We start from the raw sequence: 27,029 nt of genomic DNA on the forward strand, positions 1-27,029 counted from the left end.
TCACTGATTGATTGAACAGTTAAGGTATTAATCGTGTCCATTTACCTTAGTTTGGAGGTTGGTGGTCTTTGCTATGTGTGGATCATCCTCAAAGTCATGCAGAGGGGGTCTAAAGCATAAACACATACAAACAATTGTGTGAACATCTTTTAAATTTTTTTTATTCAAGTCTTCAGTTATTGTCACAGTGAATATCATGTTTCTAGTATGTCACATATCGTACCTCTTGTGTGGATGATGCACTTGATATGTGTTGTTCATGTTGGGTTTGCTGCCCTGTGTAGCTTCTGCCCTCTCAGCTGGTGTCTGCTGCTCCCGCTGGTTTCTGCTCTGAAGCTCAGTCTTCGTTCTGCTGAGGAACGACCGGTCATCTGGTAGGATCTCTGCCAGGGCACCATGGGACGGGAGATTGTACGCATCTTTCTGAACCTGTGGAGCACAAGTTGTTTTTCATTGACAAAATCTATTTCCACACTGAGCTGGAAATAAACTGAGAAACAGCTCATAATGAAATCTGCATGTTTACTGAGGACCTGTTTAACCCTCTTTGACCATTCAAGAAACATACAGTTAAATCCTCATGACTTTTACAAATTGAATGGGAATTGCTTGTAAACATGACGTTGACCTGATGACCTGTATAAAAAGTCTGCGACAGTAGACAGTGGACAGTATTTTGGACAGTTTGAACAGTATTGTTTTTACAGTGCACTGTACCTTGTAAATACCAAATTAGTTTGTTGTTTTTTTAAATTTTTTTATGAGAGTTACGAGAGCTTACCAAATTGATACCACACATAAGCAACATCATCTTTATCACAATAAAAGGCCAGTTTGAGTCCAGGAGAATGCTTTCTCTTCAAAACTCACCTACACATTGGATTTTCAAGAGGTCAGAGGAAAAGAAAAAAATATTTAAAAGTAATAACTTTAAATGTTTTATGTAACTATTGTTACTGAAAATACAATAATTGCAATCAATACAGCATTTCGGTCAGTGGAAACACGGACTATGTGGAAATGATTTCAACAAAATGGTTAAAAATGCAACAGAAACTACAAGCAAGACAAATGCTGACTGTCAGTTGTACTAAAGAAATGCAAAACAATTTAGCATGACACTGTGGGAGGATTAAATAACTTCTCCAATGGCAACCTGAAACCTGCCAGTTGTGTTTCTACATAAAATGAAAGCTTTTATCCAAATATGTTGTAGCACTGACCTGTTGGTACTAGCTGTGCTGTGAGGTAGGCCTGTTATACCTCTTCATCTCTTGAATATCAATGCTGTTACATCACTAAGCACACACTACCCACTCCATAACAAGAGAGCTCTTAGGCAACAGCCCTGATGTCCTTCAAGTATGAGCGTTGTAAATAAAATGTACATTTTAAATGATGATGGTTGCCAGGCAGCACAAATTCAAAGAAATGACATGAAATAGAGTCATTATCTATTATCACTCCAATATAAATACCTTCACACCATCAGAACCTACCTTTACGGCTGCAGGGTTACGGAGTGATTTTGTGTATTTTGAAGCCTTCATCCTACAGAAAATGTCAGTCTTCCTCAGATGAATAACTGATGGTGGATGTGAAAGTTGGAGCTTTGACATCAGTCAACCTGTAACCACAACACAAGCCTTAGCAACTTTTCAGGCCGATGTGAAGGTGCCGTAATATCATGTTTCAATTACAACAGAGCTCACAGCAAAACAATGTTATACAATCTATCAGCATCTGGTATCTTCTAAATTCTTCAAAAACAGTTTTGAGGTACTTGTATTTAAATTGATTTTATATCATGCAAGCTTGTATTTCTACTTTCTGGAAGATAATATTATATTTTCTACTCCTCCTTCAGTGTTACACTACTATATTTGTTTGGCATTTTAGGATAAATCTCTCAATCTCTCGATTGAGAGATGTAATACAGTATAATAATGGATGATTTCTATAAATCATGACTTTTAAGTCCAATAACGAGTGAAGGTTTTGTCTTTCCTTTTAACAAATTAAGTTTATCCATCCAAAACAAAACAGGCTTTAAGTTCCTCTCACAGAATTGCTGTCGATTTGGACTTTTAAGGTACTGCAGATTATTAATAAGAAATATAATCATCAAAGCCATGATGTGTCATTAATGCTACAAAACTATATGTAAAGTTGAAAATGAGCCCAACCTTGACCAGGCGTAATATGACGGTAATAACATGAATGTATCAACAATAACATTCCAATAATTTCTTATTATTCTGATGGTATTCTGGATGATGAGTAGTTTTACTTTTGGTATAAATCTATTTTGACACCAATACGTCTAAACTCTTATTTCTATTCTTTTACGAGAGAAAACTGCGAAATGCAGAAATTAGTTTTTTTGTAAGAGTATTCACTGTTTTACTTTTTTCTGTCACTATATTATTCCTGTTATTATAAAACAATGCTAAGCCTTATATTTATGCCAGGAAGCAGTGTGTGACAATCAATGGAACCAAAGGGAGGTTCCTGCTCAGTAAATAGCAGCCCCCAGATGAATTCTTCCACAGCCTGGATAAACAGATTGATGGGGACTAGCTAATGATTTCTGAGTAACGTGCTGTGCAGCACCTGTGGCACCCTCTGAGCATGTGTTTCACTCAATGTATTCAGTCTGATGTAAATCACTAAGCCCAGAGTGTAAACATAATATTTCATTTCAGCAACAGGAGTTGAATCTAGACTGCAAAATGATAAAAAAAAAATATTAAATAACATGAGTGGACTGTTGAAAAACAAAGCAAAATATAAACACACTATCAATGTCATTAGCTGAGAAATGTCTATGTGGTGAGAAGTGGACGTTATGAAGTTTATAGTCTTTACAAGGAGATGAACAAGGCCGCCAATATAAATGTCAAATTAACTTATAGCCTTTAATATATAAATAGATGTATACAGGCTTCTTTCAGGCTTCAATTGTGCATGAAATGTGTTGTAACTGAATTTGACGACTAAAGTGTGTATGTACACAGTAATATGCAAATGCATGTGAAACCATCAATATTTGTGGATCAATAACTCTCCTACTTGGGTACCTCATTAGCAGTGAATGCTGGGATAGACAGTCATTGATGACATAAGATCTGATTCAGACTGAGGCAGGAGGAAGAGTTATCCATGAGATAAAAGACTGCACTGCCAACTGCACTCACATCACAATCACCACGCGTTCTGCATTTTGTGCCAACCATGTAAAAATATGTTGTTCACATATAGCATGCATATTTGTTCACTACAGAGGCAGAGTAAAACAGTAGATTTTTTAAACCTGGCAGTATACAGCTCATCAAGCAAAATGACCTGCCCTTTTGGTTTTGTCTTCAGCAATTCAGAATGAATTGTGTTGGCAAACGACAAATAACAAAATGAGAAAAATACTGCCCGACTGTTTTTGATAAATCGTTGTTCAAATTTGTACTAACAGCGCCAATGGTAGCCTTTTCCAAAATTAACTGCTAAATAAATTCACTTTCATACTCATGTAACACAAATTGTCTACTAATGACCCTGTGCATGGATACCTCCGCTGCAGCTTACCATATCAAATCCTCCTCTGTTCAGTTTTTAGATAAACATTTGCCTAAATGCTTTTATTCATGATAAATTATTCACTGGAAGCTTGCAGCTATGTGCTCAACTAGAAAACATAATCTCTTCTAATCCAACAAGGGAAAACCTGTACAAGTGAGAACACTTCCAGCAGAGTCTAATATCACATTATCATGTATGAAATTGCACAACAAATTCACAAAATCCTCAGTACAAAATAATTCATATTCACGTGTTGTTCTTTGCAGTCCCTGCTTGTGTTCAGAATGCCTCTGACCCTGTTACATTTAATCTGTGGAGAGCTGAGGAGGGGACCGGGGGGGATGTGTGCTGTGCAGAGGGGGGAGAGGATGGAGGGCTCTCAGTGACAGTGTAGGTCTGTGGTCTGGGCTTTCTGTAACTTCATCAGAATTCAGCACGTAGCCTGCAAAGTGTAGCAAATGTGCTCTTTATTGGAGTGACAGCTCTGAGTCTGCTGCCACACAGAGCTTCAATTAGCCTGCCAGAACCAGGCCGTTCCCAGGAGCTTTCTATACGTGCCGCCCTGAACATATTCCACCTTTTCCCTCCACCACCCTTTATTTTTTTCCCGTCAGTCCTTCATCTGACCCAGACTATTTTTTTCCCCCCTTTTTTCCACATTTGACATTACCATCTTCCTCGTCCTTCTTTCCTAAGTCACAATCCTCCTGCAGCTGCCAATGCCACCATCGACACATGACAAGCCGAGCGGAAATACTGGTAGTGTGCTAATGGACGCAGAGGTAAAAGGGGTGTTGGAGGAGTTCAACTGAAGCAGAAAGGGTAAAAACTGAGAAAATGTGCTGGTTTACATGGATGGCCACTCAGTCACTACAGGAATTCAGCACGTCAGGCTTTTCTTGTGTGTTGCTGCTTTGATCTTAAACAAAAAATAATGTGATTAGAAACTGGGAATTAAAAGTAATATGGTTGTAATTCAGTTTTTTTTTTTTTAGAATCACCAATATTCTACAGTTTTGATCACGTAATTATATCGTTTGTCTTGACCTTATGGTTGGAGATGATGTGACTACAGATGGGGACATGGTACTGGTATACTCCAAAAAAATATTCTGAAAGCCTGTACATTAATATTAATGTCTGGTAAAGACTCATTTCAGAGTTATTATAGATTATTGTTGAGATATGCAAAGATTAAAATTTCATGTTTAAAATTAAAGTTTTTAAAATGCAAAGATTTCCTTGAATTAGAATCCCTCCACAGACTGTTGCATTTTTGTCATGGGAGCACAGATCTGCATAATTTACACATCAAACAATAATTTCCTTCAATAATTGTAGCACTGATTTACCTTATATGTTCTACTTCAAAATGGTAATAATTGATCTGCATGTAGGCTTTATGAGCAATGACACAATAACACTAAATTAAATAATATTGAATTTCAGGCTGTTGTTGTTTCAACAGCATTGACTAAATTGTCTTGATTCACAATAAATATAATTGCAGAGCTCCATCAAGAAAATTACATTTTGCCATGTATGTAACCATATCTGTGCCCTGTCAGCAAAAGAGAATCACATCCACACTGAGCCATAATGTGGGTATAAAGGTTTTTAGAATAAGGCAATATGGAGGGAGTGAGAAGAGGGATGGAGAGAGAGGTGTGTGTCAAGGACAACATGCAGCTTTGACTCAAGGACGTGTGAGGCCCGACAGCCAATACCCCTCCCTGCGAGGTCCACAGTGCGAGCTGAGCCAAAGATCATCTGTAAATCAATGTCTGTCAATTAAGCTTATGCTGCCGTGAAACCACAGTGCTCCATAAACAAACAGGCCACGCACATAAAAGCAGCGATGACCCCGAGTGTAATGAAGAGACTCAAACAAGAGCAGGATGGTACAAATAAAGTTATATTTGATATCCAGATTTTAATGGCCAGACAGAATACATTTATTTAATTATGTATTGAGTACTATTGTTTGAACTCCATGACCGAATCATATTTTCATGACACTGACTTATACACAGGGATTGTATGTTTGCTTAACTTGTGCTTAAGTATTGTATTTGAGTAAATGCATATAAATGTGTTACACTGCACCACTGCAAAAAGTTAAAACTGGGGGAAAAAAAAATTGTATGTGGGAAGAATGAGCCAACCTATAATTCAAAACTGATTTTTAAATCTATTGCAGGAAAATAAAACATATGGAGGCCATTGAGTGTTTACGGTACAACAAAATTCTATGTTTTTCCTCTGAAATTCCTGCTCCTCACCAAACATGCAGATGAAGTGTGACTATGTCTCTAGGGGAGAGTGAAACAATTTAAACCAGCCCTAAAGCCTTGCCCGCAGTGGCTGCTATACAGATCGCTGTCAGTCTCAGCACAGCGAGTATCAGTGTCTGCTTTCCCCACTGGCTCGATATGACCTTTCCAAAATGCTGTACAACTGAAGCTTAATGACTAACACGTCAGTTGACATTTACCAAAGCCAGAAACATCAGAACGTTAATGTCGCTTGCACCCAAAAGGACCCCAAGAGTGACAGAGAGGAACGATATGCATGAAAGTTGCATAGTGTATCAATATCTGGAGTTAACTTCTGAAACTAACTCTTCAGTAGGTTTTTCAAAAAATATTTTATAAGGAGAGCAGTCAGTTGGAAACCATGTGGGTAGATATAACAATTTTTTTTTTTTTTTTCAGAAAACCAAACAAATCCAGATACATTTAACATCTTTGTTAAAAATTAAAAGCACGACACTTTCTGTCTGAGGCTCTGAAAAGGGCAAGAAGATTGAGAGAGCAGTAGGCGTCCCTGGTGTGCAATGCATCATTCACTTTTTGGCAGGACTGTCACTGGGCTTGAATTTATTGAGGCCAAGTGAAACAATGATGTCAACACCCAGCCACACACCCCTTTCTGAAACCAGGGTTCGGAGGTCAGTCAGTCAAGTGATGTGATTACAAAGCTCAGAGGGAAACATCAACTTCCAGCCCAGACCCAGTCCGGAGATGAATATGTTGAGAACACTTTGTGTCTGAAAGCCAACGACCTGCATCCCATGAAAGACAAAAAAAAAAAGCCAGTAGTGTAACTGCTGTAGAGGAAAAGGTCAATGGACTCAAATGATAACCACTTAAAGTGTTCCCATTCCCATGTGTACATTACTGTCAAGAAGAGAGATGTTTAGAGGGCTGTTTGGTATGCATTCATCAGTCATAGCGTCTATGCAGCCATGGAAAAGACCATTTATCATGTGCGGAGGAACTAATGGCATTAGCTAGAGGTCCATCCGAGGGTTAAAGACCTACATTAGCTTCATATTGACCAAGGGGAGTAAAGGCATGAGATATTCTCTGCTGTGGGTACATCATTTACATTTCTAAAATCAGATAAGAAGACAGAATAGAGACATTAACCCCTCAACCCTTTTTCACGCAGGACAGTTCTCTGATCTTTAACGAGTAGGCCGGGCTATTCAGGAGGGTCTCGTGATGGACAGCGCTGCATAGATGGACTGATGATGAGCCATTATCAGGAGCTGAGCTGATACAAGACAAGCTAGACAATAGCTGACACCAGCTGGAACAACTTCATTGTAAAGCGGCAGCAGAAAATCTGCATTCGGAGGCGACAGGGAGGTTACACGTTTAGCTGAGGTGGGACTATGAGAATAGCTCTAAATCTGCTCGACACAGTCTACTCCAGGTGTGGTGCACAGATACAGGAACTTCAAACAGAGCAGCCCAGCACACCAGGTGGAAACGGAGGAGTTCCCTGCATCTTTTATCAGCGAACAACAGGAGAATGAGGTAAACAACTAGGGAATTAGCAGTAAATAAGACTGGTGAGGGCTGACTTAATGGCTGCTGTCTGGTAAATGTACATCCATCGAGGGCTGTATGTGGGTTTGGTCAGTAAAGTTAAATCCCTGTCAGGCACATTAAACTGGAAATATTTATATAAATGTTTTTTTTCTGTATTTTGGTGCTGTATCTTATTTTATAATCACTGATTGACAGGCTTTTAGCATTCCTGTTCCCTCCAACTGCTAATAGTAAGCCTGTGCCTTTGACTTCCACATAACAGCCGGCAGAGCCTTGGCTTGTGATGACCCTCAGTGTTCCAGGTTTTCAAAGCACTCAGCTCTTGTATTTACAGTCGGACTGAACCGCCCACATTCATGATCCGCCTTCCCACCCACGCCTCGATTCTTTCTGCTTTTGTCTGTCAAGGCCGACTCGTATCACAGCAGTTTCCCCCAAAACACTTACATATTACTGGACTGTGCCCAATTCCTGTCGGCCTTGTTGATTCCACTATGTCTTCAATTTTTCTCTGACAAATAAACAAGTATCTGTGTCTGCATTCCTATGCAGACAAAACACAGAGATGGTAAATGACAACAGCATGAAGGGTGCATATTAGAAAAGAAAGAAGCCAGACAGTCAAGGATTGAGACATAATCATAAGAAGAGTGCAAACACTATAAAAACAGATACATTTATAAATTAGATTTAAAGTAGTTGACACTGCCTCTTGGGCTGGAAAGCATAATTTTGAATTTTTGTTAAATTCTAAACTGCATAATGTTTTCAAAATGGTCAAAACAAACAAATGAGCACAATCCATGAGACACCTTACAGTGACAACACAAAGACACTAGATGTCACTGTGGCCCCACCTCATCCCCCGCCAGCTGACCCACGACTCAAACCGGAGGATGAGAAGTAGTGAGAGACTGCCTCTGTAATGGGACACACACACTGCTGTGTCTCAATTGCACTACTGCAATGTGTGAGAGGTGTCTGTAAAGCTATTACTATTCAGGACCAGATCCATATTTGCCGTCCCTTCTGCAATACTCTCAAACCACAACAGTGCCCGGCGGCGGGAGGGCTCTGAAATTTCTGCTGGAGTAGGACTGCATACATTACGCTGCATCTGATCCCGGGGTCCTGCCTGTGGGGAGTATCACATCCCTGCCAATAACAAATACATAAAATATTTCATACATGCTTACTGCTATTACTGGAATAATTGCAGCGGTGATGAGGCTCAGAGAATAGCTTCACAAAGCAAAAGACCGTTATTTCAGGCAGCAATAGATGACTAAAAGCTGAAAAAATAAATCCCAGTTTATGAGACTATAAAAGAAAAAAAATACTCATACAAAGAGGGTAAATGAAGCTTTTTCTCTTCTCTGGGTTTCCTCATCTACATATCTTCACGCTTTCAGTTGAATATCACAAAGAGGTGGAAGCACTAAAGCACAGCAGATTTACCTGCCTTCATATCAGGCTTCTGTTTGTTCTGACTGATGGGCGAAAAAGTAATCCGATTCTTTTCAGAGCAGCCATTGCACAAAATCAATACTACATAAGGAAGCCTGATGCATTTGAAATTTGTACTCAGAGTGGATATTGATCAGTCTCAGTCAAAAGACTTTTGAAAGCCCATGTAGATTTTCAATCAATGTGCAGTTTAAAAACATTACTATTATAACTCTACCAGCAATACAAAATGCATGTAATGAATATAAAATTAACAGCTGCATGAGTTACTTACTTGATGATAGTGTTGTATGTAATGAACAGAACTGCTCATGTCCATCACATTCATGTTATAGCACTGATACTGCAGCTGCAGGACTGGGCGTGTTGCTCCTGCTTGAGAATATGCGACAGTCAGTGGGATGTCAAATATAGAGTAAGGATTCAGGATGTTTAATATCACCATATAGTCAATGCATTGCTGCTGGAATTAGAGATATCAGTATTACTAATGTCATATAAACAACAACAACAAAAAAAAACACGGTTAAGAAAGAAAAATCCCATATCAGTTTGCAGCGGTTGTGTTACCTGGATGCGCTTCAAATGAAAGACTTCTAATGTCCAATTCAACATGGCAGTCTAGCAGACAGAGCCTGCGTCATGTGAGATTGAAAGTATCTTGGCTTCCTGTGGTTCATCAAGATGAGAGCAGTGCACTGGAAGGTATTCTCCAGACTCCTATATAATATCATTAGGAGCGGATATACATCGCCTGGACTAATCCAGCTGTTCCCCACAATTACATTTTAGCCACTTAGATATAGCTGACCCAAGTTCATTGCTATAATGCTTTCCAGGCAGAACTTAATCATTGTTACTGGCTGGAAAAGGAATCTAGTACAAATATTTAAGAGCCTTAGTTAAACCCAATTCAGATACTACCAATTGTTCATTTTGATTCAAGATAGACTTTTGTTTTGTTAAAAGGGAAGCCCAAATTTAGGATGTTAACAGCCATTATATTCCAGCAAGTCAAGAAACAAAGATGTCTCTATAAGTAACAGCTAGTGCTATGGTATACAGGTGTAGTACTGTATAAGACAAATCTAAGTTGTACTACTACTGTCATGTATTGAGCCAATAAATTGATTGAACAAAAAGCCGCTGCAATATGACAGAGCTTTATTATAGCTGTATTATGACCTGTATTTGACATTGTTTAAAATGTGAGTACCAGATCAAAGTTTAAAAGTTCAACAGCACAATAAGAGACATGTTTATGTAAACAGAAATAATACATGACATTTATAGGAATTAGCTCAGACGACAGGAAGATTCTCTGAGACAGGCCCGAGCCAGACTCTGCTCTGCATCTCGCAATTTGAATGCTGGCTCACAAATGGATCCTTCATTAATCTGGCATCTGGAGGCCATCTAATAAGCAAACTTTTCCTTCAAGCACAACTCCAATCTATCTCTCTGAAATGAGGGTGCTGAACTGCAATGAGCACCAAAGAGATGTAGTCCGTGTCTTGGTGTGTTGCTGGGAGAAGAGAGACACTCGCTGAGGAAATACACGGCACTAAGCTATGCAGAGTCACACTGCCCTGTCTTTGTCTTCTTAATATTTATTTGTTCGGCTTGTCTGGGCCACCTGCCCACTGACACATGAATAATAGTGTCGGGATGTTACTTTACATTCTATCAAATACAGATTAAACGGGTTATTGAACTTTTGGCTCTCTCTCTGGTTGGGCCAGCTCCTTCTATCCAAAGCAAGATTAGTAATTTACGCTCTGGTAGAGTCTAACACATTCATCTTTAGCCTCCGCACAGGACTAACACAGCTGCAGAGATGCAGCAGTGATGATGTGCCTCTCCAACCAGCAGCAGGCAACTAGTTGCAACGAAGCCCCCACGGTGCTGTCCATGATGCTGAGGAGAACAAACGCATCAAAGCTGAAGCTCTCCTCCTCACTCCTCTCAAACGGGGAGAGGCCGAGCTGTGAAGGGGGAGGCACCATGTGTACTTGATTCAATTAGGCAGTCTGTGAGGCCTCCCCCGGGAGCTGCCGGCAAAGAAGGGGGCTGCAGACCTGTCTAACAAAGACGTTCAACCCACCCCTTTGCCCGTACTGAATCCACCGCATTAGTCAGCTGAGTGAGTGTTGATCATCTCAAACAGTGTCCTCACCAGTATGAGGAGGAACAGATCTTCTTCTGGCTCTGTCTGGATGAAGTGACGAAACATGTTTTAAAAAAAAAGGACATCCTTTTTTAGATGATTATTGTGCTGGTGAGTATCTACTCTGCAGACTCACTAACTGATGAGGACAAAACCTATATTTTCTATATTTTGTGTGAACTGCACATCCCATATGTGCTTGCTTACCGTCTGTGTAAAGCAATTATCTTACTCCTTAAAATCACTTTTCTGAGAAAGCTATTATATCCTTCTGTCTGTCTATAGAAGTTCAACCACTGTAGCACAAACAGGAATTGACACAGGATGAGAAAATGGACCAGCTGCAATATCTCTGACAGTCCAAGCTGTGCAAGAGCATCAATAAAAGCCATATCTCTTGGCAAACATCTGTCACATCCACGGTCTGACTCCCACCACTGAAAGTCCAGCGTGTTTCAAAGTTTCCTCTGTATCACAGAGAATAAGCACAGCATTTAGCTCTTTTGAATGCCAGACAGATAAATGTGGCCCAGCTACATTAGTATTCATTTTCAGTTCCGCTGGTCCTTTGAAACACAGCAGATGTCTGTGTTTCTGTATTTGCACGTTGTCAGAGATGCTCAGAAGCAATGGTGGAATTTTAAAGGAGAGAAAAAAGGAAACATCTGCTTGGCCCGTTTTAATCAGTGCCACGCCATTTCGATCGACGCCAATCTGTTCAAACTATATTCAAGATCTTTATACAGAGTTATGAAACATGCCAATCTTTTAAAAAAAAAAAAAAAATGGGACCACTGTGTGATACATAGTGTTGGGTCTTTTGGGGGAACTTTGTTTTTTGTGACTTATTAACCACCATATAATAAATCGAATTCTCTTTTAATTCAATTCAATAATTCAATACTTGATTTGCACAAGTAACTATCGGTGTGCCACTGTCATTACAGAGAAACTAATAGGCACTGGTCTGTTCAGCCACCGGAGCTGCTCATGTGCACTCTTACCCACAGACAGGCCCACCAGCCTGAAGTCTGACAGACACACCTGCTGTGCTCGGGGACCACTTGTCTGTTTTAGCAATCATCGCCATCATAGGAACCAGAGATAATTACACAGCTTCCACCCACCAGGCTGGCCTGCTTCGCTGAAGCCGTATTGCTCCAGTGCAGCAATAACACTTGTCTAAATGAATGCACAGCACTTTACTGCACGACTGACAGCACCCATTTATTCTGCCGTCCAACTGGAAAGAAAAAACAAATTAATTTGGCACTTAAGGCCCCCACCTCTGTGAATAATGTATCACCACTCCCTCCAATTGCAACCCCCACCCCCTAAAATCACCACCATCATTCAACCGGCTTTTAATGATTCCCAGTTTTAGGTGACAAAACTGTTAAAGAGTCTTCCATCAAAACCTTATCACTGGTTCTCATCAGCACTGCCATTTATCTTGTATAACTATTACATTTATTTAAAACAAGCATTTAGTCACATCTCTCTATTAAATGAAACAAAAAATCCATCTGTCAAACTAAAGAAATATTAAATTAATCTAACCGAGGCTACTAAGAGCCTTATCTTTTCACTGAGTCAGCATCGGGTTCATGATGCATTTGTCTGTTAACCAGAGTCTCTTTGTTCACTTCACACCGTCTACTTTATGGTCTGGGCGTCAGCGTTACAGCTCTTGAACAATTATCACTTGTACACCCAGATCCCAGTAACACCTCTCTTTCCCTTGGGCAGGACAGACGTTGGGCTTTACACTCTCTTGTGCCCCATTATATTTATGCAAATGAGAATCAAATCAGGGGAAATCAGGGGGCATCCTTTCCTGTTAGTGCTAATTAGCAATGCATGCTATATTGTATACATTATGTATGAAGTCCCCCCTCTATGCAGCCGTACACTGTGACCTTGAGCACAAGACCAGGTTTGGATTGTAAAACTACGACTTTTTCATTGTGACAAATTCTGTGCATTTACAATACAAATCTGACACAGCAGTCAGGGGAATATCCTTTTGAAAGTTATTGTCCAGGAAAATAACACTTATGAGTATAACACACAAGAGACCCATTCTGGCTGAGATCTATTAATATCATATGGCAACAGCGTGCGATGAATCAGGCCTCATAAAGGAGCCAAAGAGTAGGAGACATCAGGATGGGAACAGAGGTGGTGGGATACATCACATCCAAGATTGCCACTCTGCTCCTGAGAGATAGTAAATGGTATTTTCTCAGACGCCATAAAAGCGGCTGCATTACGATAACAGTGTTGAAAAGGCAATTATTAAAGAGCAATAAGTTGGGTTTAGTACCCTCTCCAGGCAAGTGGGACACATATTTTCTTTAGTAACTGAGCTGAGAAGTGAGGCCTGCGGCCCCAAGACTATCAGAGTGAGAAAAATGAAAATGGGAATTGACTTATTAAAAAGTATGGAGGCTGATTCACATAGTGATTCATTTAGGTGATGAGTGGATGTAGTGCGATAGACATATGTTCAGTATCTGTAACATCAAATGGAAACAAGAAACACAAATGACTGTTGTCATGGCAATAACCTTTAAACCTGATTAAGCCACACTTTTTGTACCATCTGTAATAAAATGCAGTAAAGCTCTGAAACTGTGAGTGTTATAAGTTAAGCAAAAGCAATTAAGCTACTCCTTCACCCTGCAGGGGAACCTCTACACCTTCGTTCTCAGTTCAGCCCTGATTCTGCACTAGCTTCCTGTACAGCGCCTGGTTGAAGAGCCATGTGAATATATCAACAACATAAACACAACAGGGGCACTCAACTCTGCTGGAAAGATTTGCATATTCAAAGCTGTGTAAATATTCCTGATTAAGCAACAGTTTTGTTTCACTTTCTCTCCTTGTACATGTTTGACTTTAGTCCCTATGTTACCTGTGATTATTTCAGTAGTAGCATCCAGTAAACATGGCAGCGCAGTCGTGTTCCAGAAAACGAAAGCTGTGCTTCCACACAGGCTGCGTCTCGAGGGAAACAACCTCAGAGACTTGCAGCAAACACAGGGGAGGAGCACAGCTAACACACAACAAAGACTCAACGTAGCTTTGGGAAATTATCTGCATTCATCAAAAATGTAAACATATTTTGAGTCCGTTTTTAGTCTACTGTGAATCTATATTAAGCACAGCTTGTTCCTGGGTTAATAGAGAGTCTCTGGGCGAGAATGAGAGGACATGATGATCAACAGTTGGCACAGCCAGGCTAATCCCAGCAGGCAGTGCTGTTGTGGCATAGCTGGGGTGAGAGCATGCCCAGCACCTGGCTTGTGCCTTGAGGGGAGCTGGCAGATGGTACTGACGCCAGGGTGTGCATCCTCATATACCGAGCACGTCTAAGCCTCAGCAGGAGTGAGAGTGAGAGAGAGAGGGTGGCTGCAGGTGAGGAAAGGAGGCAGTGCTGAACAGGTTGGGCAAAGGGACTGCGATGGTTTGGGCTGGAGAGGGGCTGCAGGTCACAATATGCCCCAGGCGGACAGATGTTTCAGCTCATTAGAGTTTATAAAGCTGGTCTGCATACTTTACCGAGCAGCTGAATTATTTATGTGTGCAATGTCTGCATCGTTCTGTAACCTGTCTCTAATCCTCTTTCAATATTTTCTGGCTCTATGTTGTTAAGTGGCCAAAATTGATGATACACTTGATATTTAAAACATAAATAAACATTTATTTAAAATAAACTGAAACTGGAAAAAACAAGTATTGGCATCCACTACTGCTATTAAATAGAGCATACATGTTGCTTTTGATTTTTGATGTCACATTATTTCACTTAAAAAAAACAAATTAAAATGTCCTGCACAAAAGTATTGTGCCCTTTAACCTAATATTCCGTAGTCCAAACTTTTGATTGAAATCACTGCAATCCAGTGATTGTTGTAGCTCTTAATTAGACTTCTACGTTGTCCTAACTCTGAGTTTCAGCTCTCTCCAAAGATCTTCAATTGGATTCAGATCAGGGCTTTTCTTTTCATCCATTCTTGGGTGCTATTAGATGTTTTAAGTAATTATCCTGTTGGAGGATATAAGATTGGCACAAATTCAAGGCACCTGGAGCCAGACGCAGCAAAGCAGTCTCAACCCTGAGCCTCCTCCATGTCAGTGGGGATGTTGTTCTCTTCTTTGACAGCTTCATTTTTTATTCTGTGAACAAAGTGCTGATATGACTTTTGTTACATCTGTCCAAATGCATTGTGATTTATCAGCATGTATTTTAGCAAACTCCATTCTGCTTGAAATATCAATCCACTTATTTGTTACCACTTCTGAGAATTACAATTTTGTCCAGGCCATTTTAGATCTTCGGAGAATAATCAATAATTCAGCGCTTCCACACCTTCTTTGCTTTATTCTATAGTAAACTGTAGACTACATGTGTGCATGAGAAAAGACCTTTTAATTGAAAAAAGACACTTTCCAGGAGGAATGGAGCTTTATTTTCATGAGGTGTAAAGGCACCAACACTTTTGGCCATGTCCGTGGGTTCAGCTCATGCTGAACATGCACTGCAGTCTGCCTCGGTGCATGTATATGTTCTGCCAGGCTGAGCACTGTACTGAAACACAGAGATTGCCAAGAGTGTCATTTACACACCGCCCGATGATCGCTTATCTACGGGGACCTTTGAGCTTAAAATGTCATTGGCTGAGGCTCCTCAAAGCGCACACAAAGGTCACCAGTGACACTGCTCGATAGCTCCTTATTGATTCCCAATCTACCACCATTATGCCTGGCAATTACAGACACACCTGAAATTTTAATCATGAATACGCATTCAGTGTAAGGATGTATCTAGAATTGTAATGTGGTCCCAATTCATGTATAATTCAATCGTAGGTCAGGGATTCCTCTGTGACTTGGTGAACACCATTTTCTCTCTAGTGCATTAAATATGCTGTGATTTAATGCTATCATCACAAGTATGTTCATATTAAACAAAATGTTGGTTTACTTCAAGATGTATTTCAAATAAAACAATGGTGACAGAATTTTCTCCTCGCTAAAAGACATGCCAGGTTGATAAACTGCTGACTATCTGTATAACTGCGTAAAGACAATAAAAACAAACAATCTGCAAGAAGCTAAAATTATAATCACCATACAGAGTTTCTGTGATTTGTCTCTAAGAATCTACCTGATGAAAAAAGGTTGAGCACACAAAGCTCTGACAACAAACAGCAGCTGAGCACATGCTTAGATCAAAGCAGAGGTAAAATGGCAACATTTATTACAGCATGAATTTCAAAATCTTTGATCCCATAATGTGATCAAATGATGTTGGTGTTGGCACAAAAACTCTAATCATTCAAAATCAGCTTTAGACGATCAGTAAAGAAATTCAGCCCCTATAACTACATTTATATTATACTTATTCGCTATAGATACTTGTTAATTAGATATCAAGACATCTTCATATTGTAAACAAGCACAAAACAAACAAAACCAGAGCTATGTGGCTACGTGAAGAAGGCGAGTGTGTACGAAGTGGCCTGATGCCTGCCTGAGCACAGATGGTGGCAGAGCAGGATGTACCAACCTGTACTTTTGCCCACATGCTCGTGCACACACACACACACACACACACACACACACACACACACACACACACACACACACACACACACACACACACACACACACACACACACACACACACACACACACACACACACACACACACACACACACACACACACACACACATACTGTATATGATAATCACATATGCATGGATGCATATGTAAATCGTGCCCTCATACATACACACCCACACCATGGTGCTGACTAGCCAAGTCAAGAGCTCATTATGTGGCACAGGAAGTGACTGCAGATTATCAGACTGATCATTTAAGAAGGTGTCACTTTTTTATTTACAGAGAGAAATCAGAAGTCAAAACCTAATATTACTCTCAATTCTGTAATGAAAACAGTTTCTTTTTCGTTTTTGACTGTAATGACAGACATCCATACATGTCGATTAAAGGCTGACCGGGGTTCACAGAAACATCCAAGGCCAAGCAGGATAATTAGTACACTGGAACGATCAATGCACCTCACGTGGGGGTTGAATGCAGAGAAAAAAAGCAATCTAAGGAAGAGTTGGAGGAGAGCAACGGAAAGCAAAATCCAAATGGGCGGCATACATTACAAAGTGAGAGATTTACATTAGTGGGAGAGACTCCACTCACTATGTATAGTGAGCACAGACCGTCTGCCGGATGTCCAGATTTTTGGATCTATATTAGAACCACCAAGATTCATGTATGTTCATATGTCTATTCTAAACAGGGAGGTACACAACATATTGATTAATAACAGAAGCTACTGAGATATCTTCAGTGAGCAAGTAGTAAAGACTGAGACGAACGGCGGGGCATAAAGACAGGAAGACGGATAGATAGGTGGATGAGGCAAGGCGAGGGTTCAGCAGATCGATTAGCAGAGGAAGGGCAGGGATCCCTCACGGGACGTGGGGCCTTTTTAGCACTATGTGAAGAGAGAGGGATGACATGTTTCCCCTTTAAGGTGTTGAGTGTGTGAGAGAGGCCTGCGCCATGATGGAAAAATGCATGAAAAAAAAAGAGTGTGGCCATGGCGCTCTGTGGCGTGACAGACGGTGATAGAGAGCAACAAACAGAGCTCTCTGAGAGCGGATAGGAAGACATGCCGGTTCTCCAGACTCCAGTTCCCCGCCATGACTCTGGGATGTCAGCCATGCCCTGCCCATCTCCGCTCAGTTACAGCCATCAAGAGGAACACAGAGCTTTTGATTTGATCTGGAGGCTTTTGGATACGTCGTCCTGCCATTTTTCTGGAAGTATTTCAGGGGGAAACCCAATTAAAATGAGCCAAAAAGTGCACAGCAAGCACATCTGAAGTCAGTCCTGTGCAGTGAGGTATGGAAGGTGGAAGCAGGAGGGTGGAAAATATAATTTGGTCAGATTCAGTTTTGCTGCTTGTGAGGTGGAAAGCATTATGGCATTGATCCTTAAAAATCAAAGGACACTTAAAAATATATCTTCCACCATTATTTTTCAGCAATAATTCAATATTGATTAGTTAGCATATTTTTTTCATAATGCAAAAAAAATTTTTTTTAACACAAAAAAGGTTCAGCTGTCACCATCTGGCATTGACGTTACATTGAGTGATAGAAACATGGCATCTGTGGAAATAGAGAATTGCTCTCCATTTTCCAGAATAATATGAATTCGTAATGGCTACCCCCACTCGCATAAAGCATAAATGAAAACATGATGTGGGTGTCGGCCACCATCCCTGCTACAGATTAGGGTTCTGAAACTCGGCTGGGAAATCCATTTGAGCTAACAAAATAAATAAAACATTGACTTGCACCGTATGCACCTTGGCAACAGCTTTACTAAGCTATTATTAGAAGACCGGTTGCAGGAGAGACAGAAATGGAAAAGCTCCTCTTTCTGCAGACAGACCACACTTGTGTGCATAAACCAGTCTGAAAACTATGTTGTGATGCTGAAAGATCTAAACAGGACTCTACAATCCCAGTTCATTCTAACTCTTATCGGACATGTGAAAAGTGAGATAAAAACCAATTTATTAATGTGAAATAATAAATATAAAGCATATTGTTGAGGAATTCATATTTAAAAAAAATCCTTATAATTAGGCTCTCTAAGAAAGATAATATGACCCTAAAAGAAATAGTTAAACTTTTAATGAAGAGTTTGATAACATTCTCATATTTTTACACTGAACCAGCATTTACTGCCTGCAAACAGATAGCTTAGTATAAACAGCTAGCTTGGCTCAGTCTAAAGGTATACAAACATATCCACCTATCAGCACCTCTAAAGCTTATTAATTGACACTTCATATCTTGTTTCTTTAATCCATAGAAAAACGGTCAAAGTAAAAACATCTTGTCGGGGTTAAGTGCTCTAATATCTTGACTGCAAACGGCAACTTCCTGGGCTTTGTAGTTATTGTGAGCAAACCAGCAGAGACTCCAGGGCTGTGTCTGAAAACCACAATAATGAATAGAGAATAATTAAGAATAGGTGCCACTATTTGCCAAGAAGTTATGGCTCCAAGCCAGGAAAAGTCTGGCAAATGATCCTTTCACCCTATTTCTTTATGCTAAGATAGGTTAAGCTTCTGGCTATAGCTTTATATTTAGATGTGGTAGACATGACAAAGGTATCAATGTTACTTAACTTTTGGCAGGAAAGCAAATATACCTGTTTCCAATAATGTCAAAAAATGTTTTTAAAAGGATGAGGACAAATGACCTTGATGACAAAATATCACCTGAACAGAGGCCTAGTGATGTTCCTTTCAAAACCATGACCATTTGCTTCTCAGATTCTAGTTGTAAGAAATGTGTTTAGCCTCTGATGCACAGGACACAGTTGTCCATCATCTTTCTCAATTGATGTCAGGGCCCTGAGGTGCATTAGTGTGTTACAGGATGGGCCCATGCTGGTGCATGTTCACTTGCCTTCTCCAAAAGGAGCAGGCGGCCTCGCCCACCAGTCGCGCAATACAGCCAGAGCATATTGATTATACTGTTCATGGAGGCAGAATAAAAGGTGGGGGATATTTTTCCTGCCTGACCTGCTTTAGTGGTAGTTGTGGACAATATGGGCCACGGTGGGCAGAAGACCTAATGTAGAGGTCTTCTTCATTGGACTTTTAGCCTGCAGGATCACCAAAAAGCAAAACTAATTGGTTGAGCTGAAGAGGAAAGGCAGGAGATTAGCAACAAAAATCCCTCACACTGTCTAATCTGCTAACACGGCACATCTCTGCTGGTAAATTTAAGTTATGCAGTATCACATGCTGACATTTAAACCCATGCTATTCAATACTACCTGGTGGGCAGAAGATCAATGGAATGATTCAGATGAAATCAAATTCGCACTTTGCTTGATTGAGTTAGCATCGTTTTCATCTCAGAGCTCATGCTCAGAGCTGTGAAAAAGGAAAACTGAGATGAGGTATCTTATCAGATATTCCAAGATCTAATTAAAGCAAAAAGATTTGCCGACTTTATAATTTCTTGTATCCACAAACCCCCTCCTCACATCTCTGGATATTCATCACTGCCAGAGGACTCATCAATTTATCTACTAAATAGAAGGAAATGTGGGGATGTTAATAAATATATTAGATAGATCATGTTGGATGGGAAAAGGTGAAGCTGCTCAGACACTGACTTTCCTGCTCATAAAAGACCTCAGCTGAAACAGAGCAGTAAAAGGAAGGAAAGAGGCACAATGTGACACTCAAGCACAATAATATTACTGCCACAGTGGGGCAGTAGTCCATTAAGTTATAATCCAGCACTGTAAAATCAGATCTCTCCTTAGCAGCAGCCTTCACTGCATAATTCACCTGGTAAGAAATAGTATTGATAAGGCTAGTATATGGTTAACGTCTGTCTTCGGGCCATTTAAAAAAAGAAGAAGAAGAAGAAGGACTTCACAAACAGTGATTATGGCTCAGAGCTCTCAAGAGGCTCCTCCATTAATAACGCTGCACAAATCAATGTTTATGACCATAATAAAAAACTGAAAACTAGAAAGCCCCCAAAGCTCGATTCATCCATAAATTCTGTTCTTTACACACTAGTCAGTTGGTTTTGAACTGATTTAACCTAAACCCCGTTCAGTCTTTCCTCCCCCTGTTTTACCTGGTCCTGTTTGGTCCACAGAACCACAGGTGAAGAACAATGAAACATGAGTAGTGTTACCTGGATTCAGTAAATTATAAGCTTCACTAAAATATTCACAACTCTACTCTGAAGCAGAAAATAGAAGGAGAGTGGAGAAAGGCTGTAAGCAAAGAGGCTGCTGGATCATTTCTGTTTTGTTTTTTTACATGTCGCTCATCTGTTTAATAATGTAGTGCTTTCTGCATTGTGTGAATTTTCAAGTTTGATACCATTAGCGCACAATGCATATTCTATACAGCCTTTATAGAACATGCATTTACCTATAATCAATAACATAAACAATTACCATAACAAAATTAAACAATGTATTCTAGGATCAAAAAACAAAAGTCATGAATCCTGACCACACAAAAAACATGATGCGCTTCAGAGACATTTACTCTTACTGTTCCCTTTAAGAGTAGTGCAGTGAGAACACTATTTATTTAATTTATACTGTCCAACATATTGCTATGCTGAGTTAAGAAAACACTTGATTGACATAAAGTAAATATGATTAAAAAAAAAACGGAGAAATGTTTTGTAAATGGTTGGTTAGACATACTTCTTTTGATGTAAATGATTTAAGTCTCAAGATGTGGTGATTGCTTTTGTTTTAGTGAATTATACTCCCAAATCTTCTCTTAACAGGTAATCCTGATGGGATCTTGATCCCAGTACAACTAAATAAAGATGAAGTTGATTTAAATTCACAATCTACACATTAGCTTTGCTTCTTTCTTTGATGGCTGTACTTTTAAGCATGTGGTAGTTAGTTATTGGTTTGCAGACAAAGTCTAGAGATTTTAAAATTGCTCTTAAGTAAAAAAAAATGTTTAACTCAGTGGTTTGATATTTGAAGACAAGGCAACAGAGAATGTAATGGGATACGCAAAGTTACACAAGAAAGGGTAAAGAAAGCATGGATTATTCATGTCTATTCCCACAGTGCAAACAGCTCCTTTTTGATGGATTGTGCCCGGGGCGCTCCTCCCTCCTCAATACCAACAGTCCCAGTCAGCGCTGCCTTATGCTGCACCACGAAGCCGGGATGATGAGCTCCCCCAGAATCACAGACAGGGCCAGCGGCTCTCGTCTCCTCTCTACAGTCAGACATAATGATGGTGTGTGTGGTCTGAAGTGAACCTAAATTTAAACTAGAGTATCGAAAGAAGGGTAGTAGAGCAGAGCGGTAGCTGGAAAAAAAGTGCTGATGGCGTTTGACTGAGCTGACTGAAGGAGGGGATGTTACATGCATGTGCGGGTCCGTCGTACCAATCAGCTGCAGGTGGAGGGGCAGAGAGGTGATGAACGATTCGCAAAAGCATTGTCACCTTCACAACAGTGAAACATGCACTGAACTACATGTTTCTGCTCCAGTTTGCTGAGCAGAAAGAAACGTCTGAGAGTCTCTTTGGTAGAAAGGTGAACTCACCTGGATCGGCTCCAAGTGGTAGGTGGAAAGGCTGCAGGGGTGTTCAGGCAGTGACGAACTGAGGCTCTGATTGTCATCCACATCAAATACCACAAGTGTAGACAGAAATATACATTGAAAATTGTGTTTGTGGTTTTATAATCACATTCTGATTCGTGGCATATTGTATGTATTTTCATGTTGATGCTCTTTAAAAAGATTTGTGTTGTTAATGAGTCTTTCTTAGTTAATTTTTTTTAAAGGGAAAATAATTTAAATAGAAAGTATTGATCCATCTTCATAATATGTAATGTATTAGACATTATTCATTGTCCTTTTAATGCCATGTGAGAAAGTAAAGAAATTGAAACATGGAGAAATATTAAAATCATCTAATTAGCTCAATTCAGAGCAATAAATATACAGAACTTAACACATATCAATCTTTTTGTAAATATGTGAAGACAAAGCTGAGCTTAAAAGAAGCTCCTCTAACTCCTGCCTTCAGTGATGTGCTCAGTCTGCAGCACTGAAATAGCTTTCCCTCTACATGAGCCCTGAACCGAGGGTGAACCTGAGATTTTTTTTCAGCTCCGTTTGTAAGAGGCCTACTAGCAGACAGCATGAACCTCTGCCAAATGTCTTTTGGCAGAGGATTTAACAAGAGACATTCAATATATAAAAATCCAACACGATGTGGGTCAAATCTCAAAAACAAATGTTGCCTGAAGCCATCAACACCCCAGACAGCAAGTCATAGTGAAGACTGTCTGGCTCCCTGATGAGAAACTGAGTAATCCTGAGATTTCACACTTACAACATGGCATCTCTGTGCATTTAACAGGTGCAGAGGGATTGCAAATTAACTCGTGTAATGGTCAACTAGCCACTCAAAATACCTTAGCAACAGTTAGACTCCTTCATGCTGTGGTCCTGATCGTCAACCCGTGACTTTGTTGTCCTCCAATGAGCTCGCTTCGCCGCAAAGGGGAGGAGGCAGCCGTAGGCAAATAAAGCAGGGACTCGAACAAAGGGAAAGGGCTTTCAGAAATATGGCATTGCCTCTGTTGGACCATCAGTATTCCCTCCACATCCACTGCTATCACTCTCCACAATCATTGAGAGCGCTATTTAGCCTGGTGTGTAATTATTGTGTCACTTAACAGGCAGAAACTGCTCCATGAATCGGCGGACGCATGCTTGACAATCATCATCAACAGTGAGATATTTTTCTGGCCCGGTGAGCAGATCAATGCAAAGCAACTCACACACTTTACACAGGTACATAGATTTAGGTGCCAACATTCCCTACAAATCAGAGAGAAATACTGCACGCATTAACATTCACAGAATGGGCACTCAAGCGCACAGCCTCTCAGAAGCATAAACCCAATTTGTCACTCCCAAATGAATGTTTTGCTTCAGTGGCGGAGAGACTTCAGAGACACATGGAGATCAATACATTTTTCTTCTCTTGATGTTAGAGCTCAGTGAGTGCTTGAAAGGTTGGCTATACCAGCCAATGGAGTTATGGGATTTTATGAAGCATCCCACAGTACTTCAATGCAAATTTGCATCATCACACCTTAACACAACTCTGTATTTCACTTTGAGTTTGTAAATGTGCGTGAAAATGAAAAATTACTCCACAAAACACATGTAAGCATTCGAGGCATCACATCCATACCTGAGTCTGGGCTAGCAAATGTGCGCTAGCTGAACAAAGCTTCACTAACAGCGTCATCATTTTACAAATGAAAGCCTGCCCATTAGGTATGGCTTTTTACAGTCATTGATTTAGTTATACACTGTGCATTTCAACTTTTCAAATGCAGCATTTGGTTTGAAATACAAACAAAGTACCAAAATAATACTGCAAGGGTCGACTGACTCGATATTACTATCTGCCAAACGTCTCACTAATTCACAGTCACATTCAATATTAATATTATGCATGCTATGCTATTACACCAAAGTAAGAAACTACCAAGTACAAAGCCTTGGCAACAAGATGAGAGTGTGTCCTGTATCTCACTAGCGTTATCAAGTGGGCACCTCCCTTCACCGATATTTCATCAGGCTCAACAGCCGTCCTGACATCCCAGAATGACTCCCCTCAAAACTGATACCCACTACCCCTGCTCTAACTATTTTATACCTAATCTAGTAGGACTCGTGGTTCCATATGTTATCTTTGCTCAAAGCCACAAGGTCATACCGGCTACACATGACCACCAATACCATTCCTTCTCCACCAAATCCAGAGTACCTTGCCAGTATGACTTGTGTCTATATATTTTGGTAACGTTATTTGCATTAGCAACATGCAAGAATACCAACAATACTGCACACCAAAGCTCTGCGTTTAAGTTTCATGAATCTTTGACCATAAATAGTGAGAGATCGCCCCTCCCTGTTGTTTGTGTACCACTCAAGATTAAAAGATCAGATGTGTTGTGGAGAAACATACAGAAATATTGCTAGAGAATGTTTAGCATGCCACGGACACATTGAGATTCAAAGGGCATGTGTCAACAAGCTGGTAAATATTACCGCAGACAGATCATCATCTGTGTTCTTAGCTTTTTGTACCATAATGCACAATCTGAAGGCAGGCCCACGCAACATTACTCAATAACTTTATCCTATTTGGTGGTGTTGTACTCTTTGGCTGCACACCCTCCCTGGAGGCCTGCAGCTTGTGGAGCTCAATGGAAACACACATCTCCCGCGAGGAGTTGTGTGTGGGCTGGTGGGTGCAACAGGTCACATCCCGACTCCACCTATAAATCCACTCTTTTCCTGCAAATCACTCCTCCACTTATGGGATGAATCAACTCCACTTTTCCTGTAAATTACAAATTGCAACATGCAACATTCATTGGGATTGTTATGTTGTAATGACGCAAGCAAGTTTTCTGAGGAACTGTCTCTTCCCCAAAACAGCTTCAGGGCCAACAAAACTTGGCTCAGCACAGATTAATATGCTTTGAATTACTTGTGGAAAAAAAAAAGTCCTGAAAAAAGAGCTGAAGCTTCCAGTTTGTGTGCACATACATGCAGCAGAGTCAAACCAGCTTCTTTTGAATTCCAGAGGAGGCCGAGAGCCAGGCGGCCTCTTCCACTGAAGCTACACTGTTGTCTTTCGCAAGATGTTATAAAACACACTTCCACAGAAATTAGTGCTGCAGCTCAAAATGCCTGGCTAATCACATGAACAGCCTTCCATCCTCCCAAACCTTTGAACAGGCTAATCAAATATGCTCCCTCTCCCTTCAGAGGCCTAATCCCTCTTAGTGAGGATGTAAGAAACGTGCCACCTGCTTCCAGTCATACAGCTCGAGGCCTGACCGCCCTTGTGACACCACGCTGGCCTTAATCCCACGAACAAATGCATAGCTTCAGATGCCACTGCTGGATCCAGACTCACCACTACATACATATTTCCACCATCACTTGGCAAACTCACAACCCCTTTACGTTGCAGGATGGCATTAAGGGACTCTCACCCAAAATGTCCACAACTGCAAGTGTTTTTTGTTTTTGTTTTACTTAGGCCAAAGACTGTGAGAGGTGGAAACAAAGAACCTCTCGCTTGAATGACATTATTTCATACCTTAATACACTCAAATGAAGCTAAACTGTGCTGTGCTCTTTCCAACTCATCTCCACTGATCATCAGTAACGAGATAGCCTCTAGGTCACTTTGTTTTGATCTCATAAAGTACATTTACAAAAGGATTGAACCTTTTAAACACAATTTCTCTTCTCGCCCAAACAGCTAGACTTACCCTTTACAGACAGCTGGTTATTGGAAATGAAGCAGCCTCTGTTTGTGATTTAAATAAGTAACATCCCAAATATGAAGTCATATGACTCTTTTAGGAGAATGCATGTAAAGATTGATGTTGAGTTTCTCAGAGTTTCCACCCCTTGTGTAACTGCTCTCAGTTGAGAGGATGATAAACAGTTTATGTGGCATGTATGTGCACATTTTGTATGATGTATCAAACTCTTGATTTGTATTTGGCGTGTTAAATTCTCAGCACTATAAAAGCTGTACACATTAAACACTATTCAACAGTTAAAAATCAATCTCGAATTTAGTGCTTAAAGGAGCACAATGCTGTCATCTTCCACAAACTGCCTACACAATATTTTCAGGATCAAATTAGTGGGATGCTAAAAAAGTAGTGCAGCAGTGTTCAGATGGTTCTTTGTGTAAAAGTTGCCTTTAATTTGTTGTTGCAGTATCCCATTCAGGATAACATGGGCTGTTTAAACGAGGATGGAGATGTCAGGCTGCATTAGCATCCAGACAGACTCTGAACCCAGAGGATTCTGCGGTGCCGAGAAACATCAGTCATTAAATTTGCAGCCATTCTGCGTAGCTCCTCCGTCTGCTTATGGGATGACAGGCAGCATTTTATGGCCGTGGATACTTTTACCAGTGAAGGTTCCTATTTTTGATTCACCTCAGATAAAGAGTCGCCTGCAACAAAGGACACAAAGCCCTGGGATGGTTAAAGTTAAGTTTAGTTGTTCAAAGATGTAAAAAAAAAAAAAAAAATTTTAATTTTTTTTATGAAAGACGTGATATTTTTGAACAGCAGGGACTTGAAAATGCCCATTCAATATTTACAGTAGTACCAAAAAGAGCTGTGCTAAAAAATACATGTTTGCCTGTTATCCAAGCAAAGTCAGTGCAGAAATATTTTCTCATAATTGAACATGAATATTCGCTATAATAAGCTTTAAGAATATCTACACTAAAATGCTAATGCATTAATATCAATACACTAAGAACAAACTGTTGTGTAAAAGCATTTATAA

At 40.2% G+C, this 27,029-nt stretch overlaps 1 protein-coding gene across 4 annotated transcripts in view; it reads right to left on the minus strand.

Moving 5' to 3' along the window:
• Nucleotides 1–27,029, minus strand: part of ccdc33 (coiled-coil domain containing 33) — a 46,004-nt gene that overhangs the window by 4,918 nt on the left and 14,057 nt on the right. For 2 of the 4 annotated variants that reach the window (XM_069708722.1, XM_069708719.1), the window contains exons 1-4: nt 3,827–3,906; nt 1,500–1,627; nt 224–429; nt 46–109 (exon numbers count right to left, since the gene is read on the minus strand). In XM_069708722.1, coding sequence (XP_069564823.1) covers nt 46–109; nt 224–429; nt 1,500–1,619 — 390 coding nt within the window. In that variant the 5' untranslated portion in view covers nt 1,620–1,627; nt 3,827–3,906. Of the gene's footprint in view, nt 1–45; nt 110–223; nt 430–1,499; nt 1,628–3,826; nt 3,907–22,217; nt 22,284–27,029 lie in introns of those variants that run through there. The other 2 variants (XM_069708721.1, XM_069708720.1) reach the window with 2 other exon arrangements.

The sequence above is a fragment of the Brachyistius frenatus genome, unplaced genomic scaffold, assembly GCF_029030835.1.
Source record: "Brachyistius frenatus isolate BFR_SWC_R1_liver_20210118 unplaced genomic scaffold, ASM2903083v1 Contig_77, whole genome shotgun sequence".
Lineage (NCBI taxonomy): Eukaryota > Metazoa > Chordata > Actinopteri > Embiotocidae > Brachyistius > Brachyistius frenatus.